The sequence below is a fragment of the Dermacentor variabilis genome, chromosome 6 (assembly GCF_050947875.1).
Source record: "Dermacentor variabilis isolate Ectoservices chromosome 6, ASM5094787v1, whole genome shotgun sequence".
Taxonomy (NCBI): Eukaryota; Metazoa; Arthropoda; class Arachnida; order Ixodida; family Ixodidae; genus Dermacentor; species Dermacentor variabilis.
Genome location: NC_134573.1, coordinates 87,326,367 through 87,343,902, shown reverse-complemented (window position 1 = coordinate 87,343,902; position 17,536 = coordinate 87,326,367). Strand labels below are relative to the sequence as shown.

Genomic DNA, 17,536 nt, shown 5'->3' with positions numbered 1-17,536 from the left:
AAGCAGCAATGTCATGTTTGCCAGAACATTTATCTATAGCAATCGAGTGCTCAATAATTCACATGGACAATATATAGATTTTTACTTCAGCATCTGGGAGTATAGGTATTGAACAGTTATTACATGTGGGATCGAAAGAAGTGAACAATTCCATTTTTGAGCATTGCTTGAGTCTCTTTGTGGAAAGGTCAATGGTGCTGCCTTTTACTTGTGAAATAGTAAAGAACCATCGCTTAGTGGATCAACTAATGGGTAGAGTATCATAGATGAAACAACTGGGACTTCTGGAGACGGAAGCGAGCAATGTTGTACATGTTTTTAGCTGTAAGTATGATTAGCGACGGCGAAACATTACGTACATCTTGCTCACGTTCTATGGTCTTCGCTAACAGTTTCCACATTTGGAGTTACTTTTATAATGGCAAGTGCACCTCAGGGAAAACTAGTGGGGTGTTGAAATCACGCGCCTTTTTTAGGCCGTGCAACAGTTTACTGAGCTTCCAAAGGGAAACACCACATCTTGGCTCAGATAAACGTTAAAAAAAGGATTATTGCTGCAAGCGTTTTCGCAAATCTTGGTTTTGGCTGCCAGTGTCCACAATTGTGGACACTTTCCCTCAAGCCAGGTGCTACTCCGCGAAAAGTTAAGAACGATTACGATCGCGCGATTTAGCATTCTGTACCTTATAATAGTGTACGCTGCTTTCAAAACAGAGCGCCATACGTTAGCTGAGGTGGCCGTTGAAAAAAAGAAAATGGCTGTGAGGCAGCCCACAAGGTCTTGTGTTAACCTTAGTGGACATGGCTTTTTGGAATCAAAATGTTTTTTAAATCATTTTTTTCGGAGCATCTGCAATAGGGCCGAATAAATTTTTAAAAACTGTTAGTCATTTCCTTGCCTACATTTCTGTCGCTCAGAAATGGGCTATATTATTGTATTATGGTCAAATTTTTGGTAATTACTGCTAGACCAACGAAAAGCATAACTTTCGGAAGATATAGGTCCCTCTCTGTAATTGGAAGGAACATTAGTGTTTGTCTGGGCCTAGTGGAGACAACGTTAAATAACATTTAGTAAAGGAATTAACGGTGCTAGTTGGTGGACTTTCATGCTTGTATGACGCTTAGTGTTACGCTGACGGGAACAATGGACGAGCATAAAGAACAAAAGGTGGACATACGTGGCGCAGACTACCATCTTGTTTAATATTCTTAAAAAAACATTCATATATACAAGGTGATGGGGGGATATAAAAACATATGAGAAGGTGACGACGTGTGATGATGCGGTGGGCGGAAAAACATCGATCACTTGCACCCGTTCGCCCTGGCAAACTCTACCTCAGCATCGATGAGCAACACGGACGGAGTGCTTACGCACTTCCCTTTTTCTTTTGCTATCGCAAGTGCTTCTAAATTCCTCGCTCTGTTTTGTTCTTGATTTTTTAATGCGCCAATGCTTTTGGTGCTTTCTATAAGCGGAGAGCATTTGCACTGTTTGCGGTGCACAGCCAAGGTTGTAGGCGTTCACAGGAGCTGACACGTAAATTTGTGCTGCCATATTCTGTCATTTAGACATCGTCTGGTTTGCCGAACGTGCACTTGCCCGCAATCCAGTGGGATTTGATAAACCACGGAACTAGCGCATTCCACGTACTTTCTCACTTGCTTAGTCTGACAGAATGTAGCACTTATTTTTTTTTATTTGGATACTGCGTTCACCCTCTTGCATGTACCTTTTTGTTTTTGCGGAGTGGAGAACAGTAGTTTGACGTCATGGCTTTGGCCTGTATATTTTATTCTATGTGACAATCCATGCTTGTAAGGCAACACCACTTGCTTTTTTTCCTTTTAATTTGTCGTTTTCCTGCGCCATGTACGTTTATGTTTTGTTCATTAGGTTGGTATGGTAGATTCGTCAGTATAGCACTAAATGAAATCTAATTATGATAGTCAAGTAATGTGTACGCGACGGAAGCAGCAAGCAGTGCTGACACTTACACACTTTTGTTGCTAAATTTAGTGACTTACCTGCCAGTTTAGGGAGAACTTTTTCAATTTACCGACGAGAACCATTTCTTTAAAGTGACGTGAGAGATAAATAGGTAATGAGTTGGCAAATAGGGTGAAAAATTTGCCTCGAATATAGCCTGCTATATCGTACCATATACAAAAGGTAACTATGCGCCGTCGACATTGGCTGTAAGGCGCTTATAGCGTTTCGTGCATAGTTAAGCAATGTCTGCTTTCCTAGGATTCAGTGTGCTCACAAAATGCATATTTGTATTGTGATACCAATTATATGGACACAGCCGGCGCATTTCCGCCGACGTCGGAGGCATCGTCGCAAGGCACCGAGGGGAGGTGAGGGAGGGGGAGGCGTTCTACTGCGGCGGCTGCTGCTTATGGCGCGTCCGCACGCGTCCTGTCTTTAAAGTGATCTGCGATGGGGACAGAGTGCGCCGAGTGCTGATAGCTTCATGTGCGCTCTGTTCACGACGCTTTTTTCACGTTGAAGCGACAGACAACGTGAAGGTGAATTCGATCGCTGCTGCTGCCACGCGTTCTAAGCCCAGAATTTTGACAACGAGTATGTGAGGTCATCGAGTGAGATGTGTTCATGTTTTCTTGTGCGCACGTGGCACCACGCCTGTGATTTAGATAGTAAGCGATTTAGATAGTAAGTTTGCTAGGCGATAAAACAACTGTCCTTAAGTCCGATAGCTGCGGAATAATTTGCAATCGAAATCAATGCTTTGCCTTTCCGGCACAACTGCAGCACTTATCTGTTCTTTATGAAACGTGTTTAAATGGTTCTTAATCCCCCTTTTGCTGTTATTGTTGCGCAATCGTGCGGTGGTCAGGTAAAACAATTTGGCAGGCGCCACTGTGCGCCGCCGACAGCCAGCCCTCGCAAGACTTGCGACTAAGCAAGCAGCGTAACAACTATCGTCAGCTATCCATGGAGCCCGCTGGTGAATTATTTGTACCCGGAGGCTTCTTCGGCGTGAAGAACGGCTGGAAAAAGCGCTTCGGCAAGGCTTTACAAGCGCCTCCTTGGCCTGACACCACTGCACCCGTGGCGTAAAATGAAGAACTAATAATACAATATGAGCAAGCTAAAAAACCCATGACTCGGATAGGGCGTGAGGTGTAGTTCTCAGGGCAAATATTACGTTTCACCACTGCATGTCTTGCTTTATGGTGTGCCATAGTGCTAGGCCTACATACATACACAGGCAACGACAAGGACAGCAACGACATAAACAGAGAGGAATACTACATATGCCAATACATACCTGTCCCAAAGTGGTTCTCGCACGGTCGAGAATCTGCTGACGGCTGTCGTAGACGTGTTTGAGCATCTTGCCACTTCTCAGCCCTAATCCAGAGTTCAGGTTGCTGGGGATCACGTTTTAGCGGCGGAAATTGAATAAAAAACCGCACTGTTCTGGTGGGATGGTTACGGGAGGTGCAGCCGTAAGTGTCACATGACATTGGCGTCGCGCCAAATTTCTATGGCACTAATGTTCTATGGCACTAGTGTAACGCACTCCCTCACCAGAGCAGGATTGGCCACCCTGGTGCAGTACTTGGCCACAACCTCCTATATGAACAACACAATCAAACCCCGGCCCTCAGTCCCCAGCAGCTGTGAAGCAACTGACCACCGCGGCGGTCAGCGCTGCAACGCAGCAGAGGGTGCTAAGAATCACTGGCTCCGGACAGGCCGCCATTGGAATATGAACCTGACAACGTTTAACGCTAGAACGTTATCTAGTGAGGCGAGTCTAGCAGTGCTATTGGAGGAATTAGAGGGCAGTAAATGGGATATAATAGGGCTCAGTGAAGTTAGGAGGCCAAAAGAGGCATATACAGTGCTAAAAACCGGGCACGTCCTGTGCTACCGGGGCTTAGCGGAGAGAAGAGAACTAGGCGTCGGATTCCTGATTAATAAGAATATAGCTGGTAACATACAAGAATTCTATAGGATTAACGAGAGGGTGGCAGGTCTTGTTGTGAAACTTAATAAGAGGTACAAAATTAAGATTGTACAGGTCTACGCCCCTACATCCAGTCATGATGACCAGGAAGCCGAAAGATTCTATGAAGACGTGGAATCGGCGATGGGTAGAGTGAAAACTAAATACACTATACTAATGGGCGACTTTAATGCCAAGGTAGGCAAGAAGCAGGCTGGAGACAAGGCAGTGGGGGAATATGGCATAGGCACTAGGAATATCAGGGGAGAGTTATTAGTAGGTTTTGCTGAACAGAATAATATGAGGATAATGAATACCTTCTTCCGCAAGCGGGATAGCCGAAAGTGGACGTGGAGGAGCCCGAACGGCGAGACTAGAAATGAAATAGACTTCATAGTCTGCGCTAACCCTGGCATCATACAAGATGTGGACGTGCTCGGCAAGGTGCGCTGCAGTGACCACAGGTTGGTAAGAACTCGAATTAGCCTAGACCTGAGAAGGGAACGGAAGAAACTGATACATAAGAAGCCGATCAATGAGTTAGCGGTAAGAGGGAAAATAGAGGAATTCCAGATCAAGCTACAGAACAGGTATTCGGCTTTACCTCAGGAAGAGGACCTTAGTGTTGAAGCAATGAATGACAATCGTGTGGGCATCATTAAGGAGTGTGCAATGGAGGTCGGTGGTAACTCCGTTAGGCAGGATACCAGTAAACTATCGCAGGAGACGAAAGATCTGATCAAGAAACGCCAATGTATGAAAGCCTCTAACCCTACAGCTAGAATAGAACTGGCAGAACTTTCGAAGTTAATCAACAAGCGTAAGACAGCAGACATAAGGAAGTATAATATGGATAGAATTGAACATGCTCTCAGGAATGGAGGAAGCCTAAAAACAGTCAAGAAGAAACTAGGAATTGGCAAGAATCAGATGTATGCGTTAAGAGACAAAACCGGCAATATCATTACTAATATGGATGAGATAGTTCCAGTGGCTGAGGAGTTCTATAGAGATTTATACAGTACCAATGGCACCCACGACGATAATGGAAGAGAAAATAGTCTAGAGGAACTCGAAATCGCACAGGTAACGCCGGAAGAAGTAAAGAAAGCCTTGGGAGATATGCAAAGGGGGAAGGCAGCTAGGGAGGATCAGGTAACAGCAGATTTGCTGAAGGATGGTGGGCAGATTGTTCTAGAGAAACTGGCCACCCTGTATAGGCAATGCCTCATGACGTCGAGCGTACCGCAATCTTGGAAAAACGCTAACATAATCCTAATCCATAAGAAAGGGGATGCCAAAGACTTGAAAAATTATAGACCGATCAGCTTACTGTCCGTTGCCTACAAACTATTTACTAAGGTAATCGCAAATAGAATCAGGAACACCTTAGACTTCTGCCAAGCAAAGGACCAGGCAGGATTCCGTAAAGGCTACTCAACAATAGATCATATTCACACTATCAATGAGGTGATAGAGAAATGTGCGGAATATAATCAACCCTTATATATAGCTTTCATTGATTACGAGAAAGCATTTGATTCTGTCGAAACCTCAGCAGTCATGGAGGCATTACGGAATCAGGGTGTAGACGAGCCGTATGTAAAAATACTGAAAGATATCTATAGCGGCTCCACAGCCACCATAGTCCTCGATAAAGAAAGCAACACAATCCCAATAAAGAAAGGCGTCAGGCAGGGAGATACGATCTCTCCAATGCTATCCACAGCATGTTTACAGGAGGTATTCAGAGACCTGGATTGGGAATAAATGGGGATAAAAGTTAATGGAGAATACCTTAGTAACTTGCGATCCGCTGATCATATTGCCTTGCTTAGTAACTCAGGGGACCAACTGCAATGCATGCTCACTGACCTGGAGAGGCAAAGCAGAAGAGTGGGTTTAAAAATTATTCTGCAGAAAACTAAAGTAATGTTTAACAGTCTCGGAAGAGAACAGCAATTTATAATAGGCAGCGACGCACTGGAAGTCGCAAGGGAATACATCTACTTAGGGCAGGTAGTGACTGCGGATCCGGATCATGAGACGGAAATAATCAGAAGAATAAGAATGGGCTGGGCTGCGTTTGGCAGGCATTCTCAGATCATGAACAGCAGGTTGCCATTATCCCTCAAGAGATAAGTGTGTAATAGCTGTGTCTTACCAGTACTCACCTACGGGGCAGAAATATAGAGGCTTACGAAAAGGGTTCTACTCAAATTGAGGACGACGCAACGAGCTATGGAAAGAAGAATGATAGGTGTAACGTTAAGGGATAAGAAAAGAGCAGATTGGGTGAGAGAACAAACGCGAGGTAATGACATCTTAGTTGAAATCAAGAAAAAGAAATGGGCATGGGCAGGACATGTGATGAAGAGGGAAGATACCCGATGGTCATTAAGGGTTACGGACTGGATTCCAAGGGAAGGGAAGCGTAGCAGGGGGCGGCAGAAAGTTAGGTGGGCGGATGAGATTAAGAAGTTTGCAGGGACGGCATGGCCACAATTAGTACATGACCGGGGCTGTTGGAGAAATATGGGAGAGGCCTTTGCCCTGCAGTGGGCGTAACGAGGCTGATGATGATGATGAATGTTCAAAAGGCGTTCCGTGCGCGTGGCAGCCAGAACGGCGACGCTCACAAGTGAGTGAATGAACTTTATTGGAGGTCTGGCAAGGACGCCAACTCGTCGCGCACCCGGCTAGTCTCAAGTCGGAACCGGTAGCTCTAGCCGATTGCCCCGGTCGCGGGCACATCGAACAGCCACGATTTGCTTGTCTAGAGCGGGGCTACGCAGAAGCAAGTCCCACTCCTCCTTGCTGAACTTGGGGTACCTCGAACTCCCAGAGCATGTGTGCTAGAATGGAAGTCTGCCCGCAGGACGGGCAGGCGTCGTCGCGATATACGCCGGTGTAAACATCGTACGGAACGACCGTACACGGATATGTGCCGGTCTGCAACAGTCTAAGAGAAACGACTTGCGCCCTATTCAACTGACAAGCGGAACGCCTGCCATGGACGGAATCGACTCACTCGAAGGAGATGGTAGAGGCCATGCGCCTGCGAAATCGCTTCGGTCCTCAGCCACGAGCGCACTGTGCAAGTGCAGCACTGCGTCGCAAAATGCAGATTTTCCAGGCCCTGTGCTTTCACTAAATACGTTAGATTAGTTCGCATTTGCAAAATACCATGTGAGACTTAGTCGCCTGGGTAATAGGATGAATGGAATATTCAAAGGCGTATACTTGGTTGAGGTTGGGCTCGTTTACAGAAGTCCGATAGCAGTGCTTTCTTCTCGCATAGGTTTTAGACCAACCGGTACCGGAAAGAGCCTTCACGTAACGAAAGGGCGAAAACATAGTATTTGAACGGCGTAAAGGTCATGTAATTGTCACATGAGCTCGTCTTTATCGCGGAATTTTTCTGTACTCTAAGAAACTTCGAGAACTAGAACATTTCCAACTCTAGATGGCTACTCTATATTTATCCCCCCTCCCACTGTCGAATGTTCGGTACACTGAAATTTTAACTGGGGGTTTTCCTGTTTCTTGTAACGCCACGGCAAGCGGAGGCTCTCCTTGATTTAGAATGGGCTGTTGCAGCAAGGCCTTTTTCTTCTGGAACATCATGCAGTTCAAGTGCCAAATTATAATTCCTGTCTTGGCCATGATGAGGGAGAGAACAGGGCTTCCGGGATCAAGGAAGGCTCCGGATCGGGATGAGCTGATTCTTCGCCTCCTAGCCGGTCAGAAGACCGTTCTATGGTTTGATGTAGCGTGGACTTTCTTGTATATGATAGCGCTTTAGTTTGGTTAGCATGCTGTATTCGTGTTCCTTGAGGCGTGCCTCTAGTTTGTCCTCGTTAATCTTTCTGTTCATCTTTTTTCTTCTTCGGGTGGAGCCGTTTCGTGCTCCTCTACCTTCCTGTTCGCGGTTCCTACCGTATCTACCACCATGCTGCCCTCATCCTGCGTGTGGGGGGGGGGGAGGTGAGGGCTATTCCATGGACTGGGGTAAGCGGCCTTGTTGGTGCCGCCTGTGTAGATCGCACGGTTGGGTTGGTTAGGTGCCCAACTTGCTCTTTGAGTTGATTTACTGCTTCAGTTGATGTTGTGATTTCGTCTTTTAGTTGGAGATTTTCCTCATCTCTCCTTTTCCATGTCTTTCTTAAGTAAATTGGCCTGTGCCTCTAATTCTGGCATCTTACCTTGGGAGTCCTCGTTAGCGAAGCTGACAGGCATACCAGAGTGGGTCCTCGTGTCCCCTGGTTTCTGAAGGCCCGGCCAGTAGGTCTGGTTGTCCTCGGGTGGCGGCCTGGATGCTCTTCTGTCCCTGGACTTGGATCGTTGCCTTTTGTCCGTAGGCCGTAGCGTGACCCGTGTTTTCGGCCTGCTTCTACCCGCGGTCACTCCTCCCTTGTTTTGATCGGCCCTGGCCTCGCTCCAGGCCTAGTCGCGTTGTTTAAGCCAGTGGAGCTACCTGTAACCCAGTGGGGCTTCCTGCATGTCGGGTCGCCTAACCGATGCTCCTTCCCGCGAAGGAGACACTTCGGCTCACAGGCGTGATCCTCCGGATGATTTCTCAGCCCACAGCGTCTGCAGCGGGTGCTTGTTGGGTCTGGGCCGACGCCTTGCGTGCATTGAATATTACCGCATCCGTAGCTCCCGTTGTACTTCTTCTTTTATAGGATCATGGAATCCATTGACTGAAAAATTTTGCGGCCTTCGGTACTTCCAGCTCATTGAAGTTAACGATGACCGATTCGCATGTCCTTCATGCGCTTGTCCTTCATGTCCTTACTGCCGTATGCATATGGTTCCACGGGCTGTCCAACGTATTGTGTTTGTTCTTCCGTCAGCTCTATGTTAAACCCGTAGATGACGCCTTTGGCCCCTTCGGGAATCGACAGGTGGTCAGTCATTTCGATATCTTCTTCTCCGGCTCGGATGTTTCTGATCTAGGCGAAAGCTTCTGCCCTTTCTTTATTCTGGGTTTATATAAGGATTGCTCGGTTGTTTTTCGTTGTTTTGTTGAAGACAATGTCGTCTTCTGCTATGGGGATGGCCCGGCCGCCTTAAGCATGGCGTTTCCGGCGAGAACACCCAGCTTCTTTTTCATGCTGTCGGTTCCTCCTGCTGGTCCGAGGATAATCTTCTCTGTGCCCGATGGCAGGCAAACTTGAAGCTTGTCTGCCGTCCGGTCTCCCATGGCCTTGTTTTTCTTTTGGTTTAAGGGTTTTCGTGCCCTTTTTCTCGATAATACTTCTTCTACCTTCTCCTCCGGCGCGTATCTGCCGCCTATGGAGTGGCACTAGCCCTCTTCGGTTTCTTCTTTATCGGAGAAAGCGCCGGCGTCCATCTTTTCTCCGTCCTCCTCTCCTACCTGTTTAACCAAATTCAAACTCTGCGGAGATTAGACAAGTGGTGTTACCGTGATGATGGTGGTTGTTCCCGTGATTCCCGGGTGTTCGCGCTTCTTGTCGTTCTTGAATTTGCAATGTAGGATTCAAACTCCCGAAGATATGAACATTTACGTTTGAGCTCAATGTGAACGCGACTTCTCTACATCGCGCCCCCTAGCGTCCTCCCCTCATGGGGACAGCAAATTAAATTGGCAGAATGGCTGGAGTGGGATGGAAGGAAGCTCGCGGTATCACGAGCACGCGTTCGATATCGGTAGACTGGCATGACACGCGTGTACGCGATCTCAGCCGATAGTCGCAGACGTGCCGAGACCGCCACACGATGCCCCACAAACAATGTTTTACCAGTTATCCGTAGTCCATTCTTGCCCTCATGTGGGCAATTCTACTAACCAGGATAGAGCAGAGTTTCTCTTCCTTTGGATGCGAGCATGGTCTGCCCGCTTTTCGACATTCAGACCGCTGGATGGCCCATGGGGGCAATGCAGCCCGCACCCAGATGTTGGCCCGTGCCACGTCTGCAGACGGTCTTATCGGCCTGTTGTCGCACCGGACCGACGCGGCTGTGACGTGCGTACGAAGCACGGAATGTGCACGTATGCACGTGCAAGTAATCAATTGCAGCGGCTGATGTTCAGTCTTCCATAATGCGTCCGCTCTTTATGAACGCGCGGTATGCTGTAGGGTTTACTTACAATATTTCCCGAGAAGTTACCGGAACCTTCTTCGAAGGACACGCGAGTGGCACACAGTGAGGGGTCGAGTGCTAAGACAGTGTTGTGCGCATTTATATGTGCTAATAAATTAGAGCAGAGACGACGGAGTCAACGCTCGCATGTTTTGTGTGTGGCATTCTTAGCAACATCGATGGACATGGACGTGTTTGTCCCCAGGTTGCGTTCGAGTGCCGCCTTTAACAAGTCCATGGTTGCTTGGTAACTGTGGCTTCTTGTGAGCCAAGATGTCAGCAAGCTGGGGCGCTATAACGTAAAACTATTCCAAACTTTTCTATTCCAATTCCGCTATCAGCCCTCCACGATTGGTCAAAAACTTTCTCGACCACCCCCACTTCACCTGTCTGTCACGCGACGTCACGAAAAGCGTGATAGCTCCCCATCTTATATAATGTGTACACACTGATTATGCATGATTTGACAGAAAAAAGAAAAACAGTTATTTCTGATTCGACACCTTTTCGCCATTAGCCTTCGGCTATTGGTAAAAAGTTTTCGGGCTGCACCCACTGCACCTGCCTGTCACGCGACGTCACAAAACCGCACAAACTCACCGCGTCAAAGTGACGTGTACGCGATAAAGATGCATTAATATGCCGAACAAAGCTGAATATTTTCGGAACAGCCGCAGACTGCCCCTTTCCGAAAGGAATATAAGATGGCTGCCGCCGATCGCTGAGACGCTGGCTACTCGCACCTGCCGGAGAGCATGGGTGTATTTGCGCATAATAAAACTTCTTGCGTAGCCGTGTAACGTTTTCGAGCACTTTAGGCACGTTTACCGCCTCATTCTGCCAACTCTTCTTTGCTGAGGGTCTGCTTTAGCGTCATTCTTAAGCTTCCGTTGCATGCCACCGCGAGTTTCGATCAGCCACCACAAGCTAAGTACGGGAAAGCCGACCAATCGTAGGCGCCGGCACCACCCTCTTCATCGGTTATCGATTTTCAGCGCACTGGCTCCGCCCCAGCGGATCCCTCTCCACTTGAGCGTTCTCCTCGCCTCTTGTCAGCCAATTAGATACGACATGCCGCTCAGTGTAGGCAATGTTATTCGTTTTTCAAGCAAACAAACGTGACCTCCTATGAACGAGGAGAGTGTAAGATTGGTCTGTACAAACAACCCTGCGGGTGACCACCTGGTGCTTGCGTCGGTGGTTACGTAAATTTGACGTCAGGATATTGGAATAGAAACATATTGGAATAGTTTTACGTTATAGGGCCCCTGTTCTGTTACAAGATCGACATTTGGGGATCTATAACGTAAAACTATTCCAAATGTTTATATTCCATTTCTGCTATCAGCCCTCCGCGATAGGTCAAAAACTTTTTTGGGCCAGCCCCCCTTCAGCTGTCTGTCACTCTGTCACGCGACGTCACGATAACCGCGATACCTCCCCATCTGATATGATGGGTATACACTCATTATGCATGATTTGAACGCAAAAAGAAAAACAGTTATTTCTGATTTGACGCCTATTCGCCATTAGCCCCCGGCTATTGGTCAAAATTTTCGGGCTGCACCCACTTCACCTGCCTGTCACGCGACGTCACAAAACCGCACAAACTCACCGCGTCAAAGTGACGTGTACGCGATAAAGATGCATTAATGTGCCGACCAAAACTGAATTTTCTTCTGATTAGCAGCAGGCTGCCCCATTCGGAAACCAATAAAAGATGGCTGCCGCCGACGCCGATCGCTCAGGCGCTGGCTACTAGCACCTGCCTGAGAGCATGGATTTATATGCGTATAATAAAACTTCTTGTGCGGCCGTGTAACGTTTTTCAGCACTTTCGGCACGTTTATGACCGTATTCGGCTAACTCATCTTCGCTGAGGATCCGTTTTAGCGTCGTTCTCAAGCTTCCGTTGCATGACACCGCGAATTTCGACCAGCCGCCGCAAGCAAAGTAAGGGAAAGCAGACCAATCGTAGACGCCAGGGCACCACCCTCTTCATCGTGTTATTGATTTTCAGTGGACTGGCTCTGCCCTATCAAATCACTCTCTGCTTGAGGGAGCCGCTCAGTGTAGGCAATGTTATTCATTTTTCAAGCAAACAAAAGTGACCTCCTACGAACGAGGAGAGTGTTTGATTGGTGTGTTCTGACAACCCTGTAAGTGACCACCCGGTGCTTGCGTCGATGGTTACGCAAATTTGACGTCAGGAGATTGAAATAAAATTATGTTGGAATAGGTTTACGTTATGAGGCCCTTCATTTCATTAAGGCCGATGGCAGTTGTTGTCGTCGGTACTATTGGCGTTAGGAAACTGAAGATGGCATGGTCTTGCATAATCGGGGTGTTGAGGGCGTCTTCATTGAAGGCAGGCACCAAGGCCGGCGGAGCGTCGGAAGCTCCGACACCAGGCACCAACACAGCGCCCGAAGGCGTGCCCACGAGGGCCTCAGTAGCCTAGCACGCCACAGGCGCTACTGAATGAGCAGCACCCGAGCAGTGCAAGGCGCCGGGTGCTTCACGTACCAGTGCCAGCTGGCCTCGAAGATCGTCAGTGCTGCAACACTGTCTAGCCGCCAACGCATGCTTGTCCGAATACTCCCGCAATAACTGCCTCAAAAGGTCTAAAATCTGGGGATGGTGATTGTTTGCAACTTTGCAGTTGAAATCTCACAGGACATCGATGATCTAGTTTTGAAAATCCTCCGCACTGTGAAAGGACGTGAGTGCGCTTGGATAGAGTTCAAGACAGCGACAGCGGCATCCTGCATTGGAGCGCCGTGCCTGCCCAAAGCGACCTGCGCCTCCTTCCCACGGGGGTTATGTTCGACATCTCGTGGTATACGGCCCGTATTTGATGAAAATACTTATCCGTCCGAGTGCGGTAAACTACTCGAGCATATAGAACTGCTCCCGGACGGCGACCCAAACCAAGGCCGCTTTGTATCAGCCATGGCCCAAGCAAAGGGCATGACTACATTTCCGCTACTGCCACATTTCCCGCTGCTGCCACTGCCGATAGTATTGCCGAACTAGCTTTCGTCACGGCCGTCATCGGGAGCCTGGACCTGACTGTTGGTCTCCTCGCTCCCGCTCACTACATGCTGAAGTTGCTGCTCAGAGGCACCTACTCAGCCGCTGGCTGTCGCCTCGAAGTCGCCAGTTCCTAACCCCACAACCTCTCCTCTAAAGAAAACGGAGAGAGAGGGGGGGAGGGGCACACTGTACATACAGGACAGTTTTATCTCCAGTTGTTGTTTTAATAGTTTCGTGAAATAGTAGACTGATACGCAACGCTCCCAGAGACGGTTCACTCCACTCTTTGCCTAGCGCCATTTGACAATTGCACGAAGCTTCGCGAAGCTATGTTCTACGTCGTGGTGAATTAGCACGATATGTGCCATAGCACGCTAGGCGATACACCACATGTGTCGGTTAAATGGCTTCTTCACATGCTGGGCGATTGTTGGTTAACGTCGAGCGTCAATTGATAGGTCATCACTTCGTAACTTCTTTGCACCTCATTGTTAGACCAATCACAAAGTTCCATGGTAAATAAACGTAACTCATTTTATTAGATAAGTTATGTGGAAAGGTTGAATGGAATTGTTTGACTTAGTGTTTGGACAGGCTATTAGAAAGGTCTCAAGGATTACCAATGTGCTCAGCAAGTTTGATGACGGACCTTTGTCGGCAGAGGTAATCATAATACACCGGCGTGAGAACATTCCATCGGACGAGGATGAAATAATTATTGTGTTTATTGTTCTTCAATTGATAGACTAAGCGCCTTGAGTAGTTAATTTCTTTTTATTCTTCCTTCGCTTTTTCAAACCAAACGTTCCCAAATACCTACTTTAGATAGCGAACCAGAATCTTGTGTTTCGTTAACCTTCTTGACTTTCCTATTTCTCCCGCGCACTCTTCTGACGAGCAAATTGCAAACATTTAAAGTTTAAGTAAAGCACATTAAATTGAGTCACAAAACTGTCACGGTTGCAGTTTTATGTCTCAATATATAAAAGCAGCAGGAATGCTACCTCGGCGGAGCCATTGTCTGAGAGGAGGCCGCAATATTGCCTGCATGCTTACATCTTCGTTAGATAATTTCGCTCACGGGGCTTTAAGGAAAAGGAAGGGAAGAGTAATGAATCAGAACGTGACAGTTGATTATGCAATATTAGAACGTGCGGACATTCAATAGCGGAACATCATAACTATTGCCAATGTAGAACCGAAATGGCACGATGAGGCAGTTCGCCTTTTGTGAATGACGTATGGTACAGACATCATAAATGCCATAAAGGAAAGTTGGAACCTAAATGGACTTGTTAATGCGAAGTACTGTCTGTCAAAGAAATAAGCCCCCAATTGCGAACGAAAGGCCAAGTGCGGTATGCTACGAGTCTACGCATAAGCATGTCGTTTCAGCAATAAAACTTGAATATTCATGTCGTACAGCCTTATCGTAAAACTCACTCAGCGGCATTTTCAATTAAAGAATTGAATAAATCGAATAATCAATTGAATAATAATCTATAAACCAAAATAAATTAATTGAATAAATAAAGAAACGTTGAAATTGTTTTTTGGTAATGATCCAGAGTACACGTGGCCTGATGTGAGAGGACTGTTTCCGTGGAAATAAAAGCAATATTGGTGAATTTGTTTGTTAGGGACCTATTCAGGGTAATTTTAATAGCCATGTCAGTATTATGATGTGGAATGACGTAACTTTCTATACGTTTCTTTCCTTCCTTTCATGCGTAGACAACTGACCATCGGCTGCAAGTGTTTATCTGCAACATATTCAACTTTCACAAGTAAGAACAGCTTGAATTTCTTATTAATACCTTCTTTTGAATACGTCGGAAACGTTAATAATTTATGCTCTTTATGAAATACAAAAACATATCGCCCTTACGATTTGTTCCTCTAGTTTAATGAAAAAAATATGTTCGAAATTTATTGAGAGACGAAAGTAAATACCTTTCCGTATTTATCTTCGCAGGAAAAGCACAGGTACACTTCACACCATATTGTCATCGAAATGACAGTTTATGCAGGGTCACATTGAATTTGCGGACAAAAGGGATGGAATAAATGTCGGTAACTTACGTTTTCAAGCGATAAAATGAACAAGTGTATTTTCAATAACTAAAAGCTGTTCTACGCCCTGTAGTCAATCGTTTGCGTTGCTTTCTGTATGTCTTTTCCTAGACAAACTGTTGGAGATAAAAGACAGTGTGACGATATTCAACCTTCATTTTATCAGAATTCCTATCACTGTTGAAGACGGTTTAGCTTTTCCTAACACCTACTAGTCTGAAGTCACGCGGCCTAATGTCACTGGTATTACTTTAACCAAAAGTTAGTGGTATTCTTTCTTAGGCTTGTGCATTCTGTAACATTGAAAATTATTAGGGTTGGCAGGCATGGGATGACATTTTCTGTGTCTGTCGGTCTTCAGCACACAACATTATGTCGGGGTTGACAGAAAACGTTTTGAATAGCTTTTGTCAATTCAGATGGAGAAGTGCGGCTATATATTAATCTAATCATTAGCAGGCGCCTTGAGAAATTTAATGTAGTGTATGAAATAACATTATTTCAAATTATGTAGAACGTCGTTACACTTTTTAAACGTCGACGATGAAAGCACTAGGCGCCAACATTCTCTTGTTTTCTCATTCCTGAGGCAAAAAAGTAATTGCGCGATTAACAAAATGCAAATTTGTCTGGAAGAATTTTGTTAGGAGTTGACATTAGAGACTGTAAGGAGCAGCAAATGGGAATATGTTTATGGCCATATGACTAATCATTGCTGCTCTCCAACTAAGTGACAAAGCAGCGCAGGTGATTTTGACTTTCTTCTGCACAGTCAAATATTTAAGTGCTGAAAGACCCGAGACAGGTGTAATACCCTAACCATGGTTAAATATCCGCGTAAAAAACGGCATCCTATACTCATACTAGTAACAAACACGAATTAATGGCGACAGCGAGAGACCCCTTCTATGGATGCTCAGAGTGACCACTTGTTACCACAGAGCGATCATGCACGACTTCCCATACATAAACTGTTGTAAAGAACAATTATTGCAACAAGAAAGTAGTACCTTTCCGGTCATTCAATATTTTTCTAAAAAATTAGAAACTATGCTCGACAGTCACAATGCTCCGCCTATGTTACCTTTCAGCATAGCTCAGAATTTTTTCTGAACTTTCTTAGAAAAGCTTTCATGAAAAGGGTTTACGTCATCATCAGCGCCTATTTTATGTCCACTGCAGGACGAAGGCCTCACCCTGCGATCTCCAATTACCCCTGTCCTGAGTCAACCAATCCAACTAGCACCCTCAAATTTCCTAATTTCGTCGCACCACCTAGTCTTCTGCCGTCCTCTACTACGCTTCCCTTCTTTTGGTACCCGTTCTATCACCCTAATGGTCCAATGGTTATCTAATCTGAGCATTCGAGTAGCTTTCCAGCGCCATTTATTTGTTTTATATGTCAATTACAATATCGTCTATACCCGTTTGCTCTCTGATCCAAACCGCTCTCATTCTGTCTCTTAAAGTTATGCCTAGCATTCTTCATTCCATCGCTCTTTGCGGGGTCCTTAACTTGTTCTCAAGCTTCTTTGTCAGTCTCCAAGTCTCTTCCCCATATGTCAGCACAGATAAAATGCACTCTTTGTATAACTTCATTTTCAATTATAACGGTAAGCTTCCAGTCTGTAGCTCACGATGTGTGCTGTATTCGATCCAACCCATTTTTATTCTTCTGTCAATTTTCATCTCGTGTTTAGGGTTTCCTGTGATTAGTTGACCTAGCTTAACGTACTCCTTCACAGACTTTAGAGGCTGACTTGCGATTCTGAACTCTTGTTCCCTTGCCCGGTTGTTCATCCTTACCTTTGTCTTCTACATAATAATGTTCAACCCCACTCTTACACTTTCCATGTTAAGGTCCTCAATCATTTGTCGTAACTCGTCTGCAGTGTTGATGAATAGGACACTGTTATCGGTAAACCGAAGGTTGGTGAAATATTCACCGTCAATCTCTACTTCTACACCTTACCTGTTTAATACCATGAATACTTCATCCACGCACGCGGTGAATAACATTGGAGAGAGTGTGTCTCCTTGTCTGACCCATTCTTCATAATATCTTCCTACATTCTTTGTGTAGAACTTAGGTGGCGGTGGAGTCTCGAGATATATGCGGAGGTATTTATGGAAGCGGTATGCACTCTTTGATTACGTAATGACTCTATGACTGCAGGTAACTCTACTAAATCAAATGCTATTCGTAATCTATGAAAGCCATATAGAGAGGTTTCTTCTACGCTGCGGATTTGTTGATTACCTGAATAATGGCATGGATGTGATCCATTGTAGAGTATGCCTTCATGAAGCAAGCCTGTTATCTTGGTTGACTGAAG

At 46.0% G+C, this 17,536-nt stretch overlaps 1 protein-coding gene across 1 annotated transcript in view; it reads left to right on the top strand.

Annotated features, from left to right (window-relative positions):
- LOC142586205 (thiopurine S-methyltransferase-like) overlaps positions 1–17,536 on the top strand; it is a 35,973-nt gene that overhangs the window by 652 nt on the left and 17,785 nt on the right. Inside the window, exon 3 of the mRNA XM_075697456.1 lies at positions 14,862–14,914. Coding sequence (XP_075553571.1) covers positions 14,862–14,914 — 53 coding nt within the window. The remainder of the gene's footprint in view (positions 1–14,861; positions 14,915–17,536) is intronic.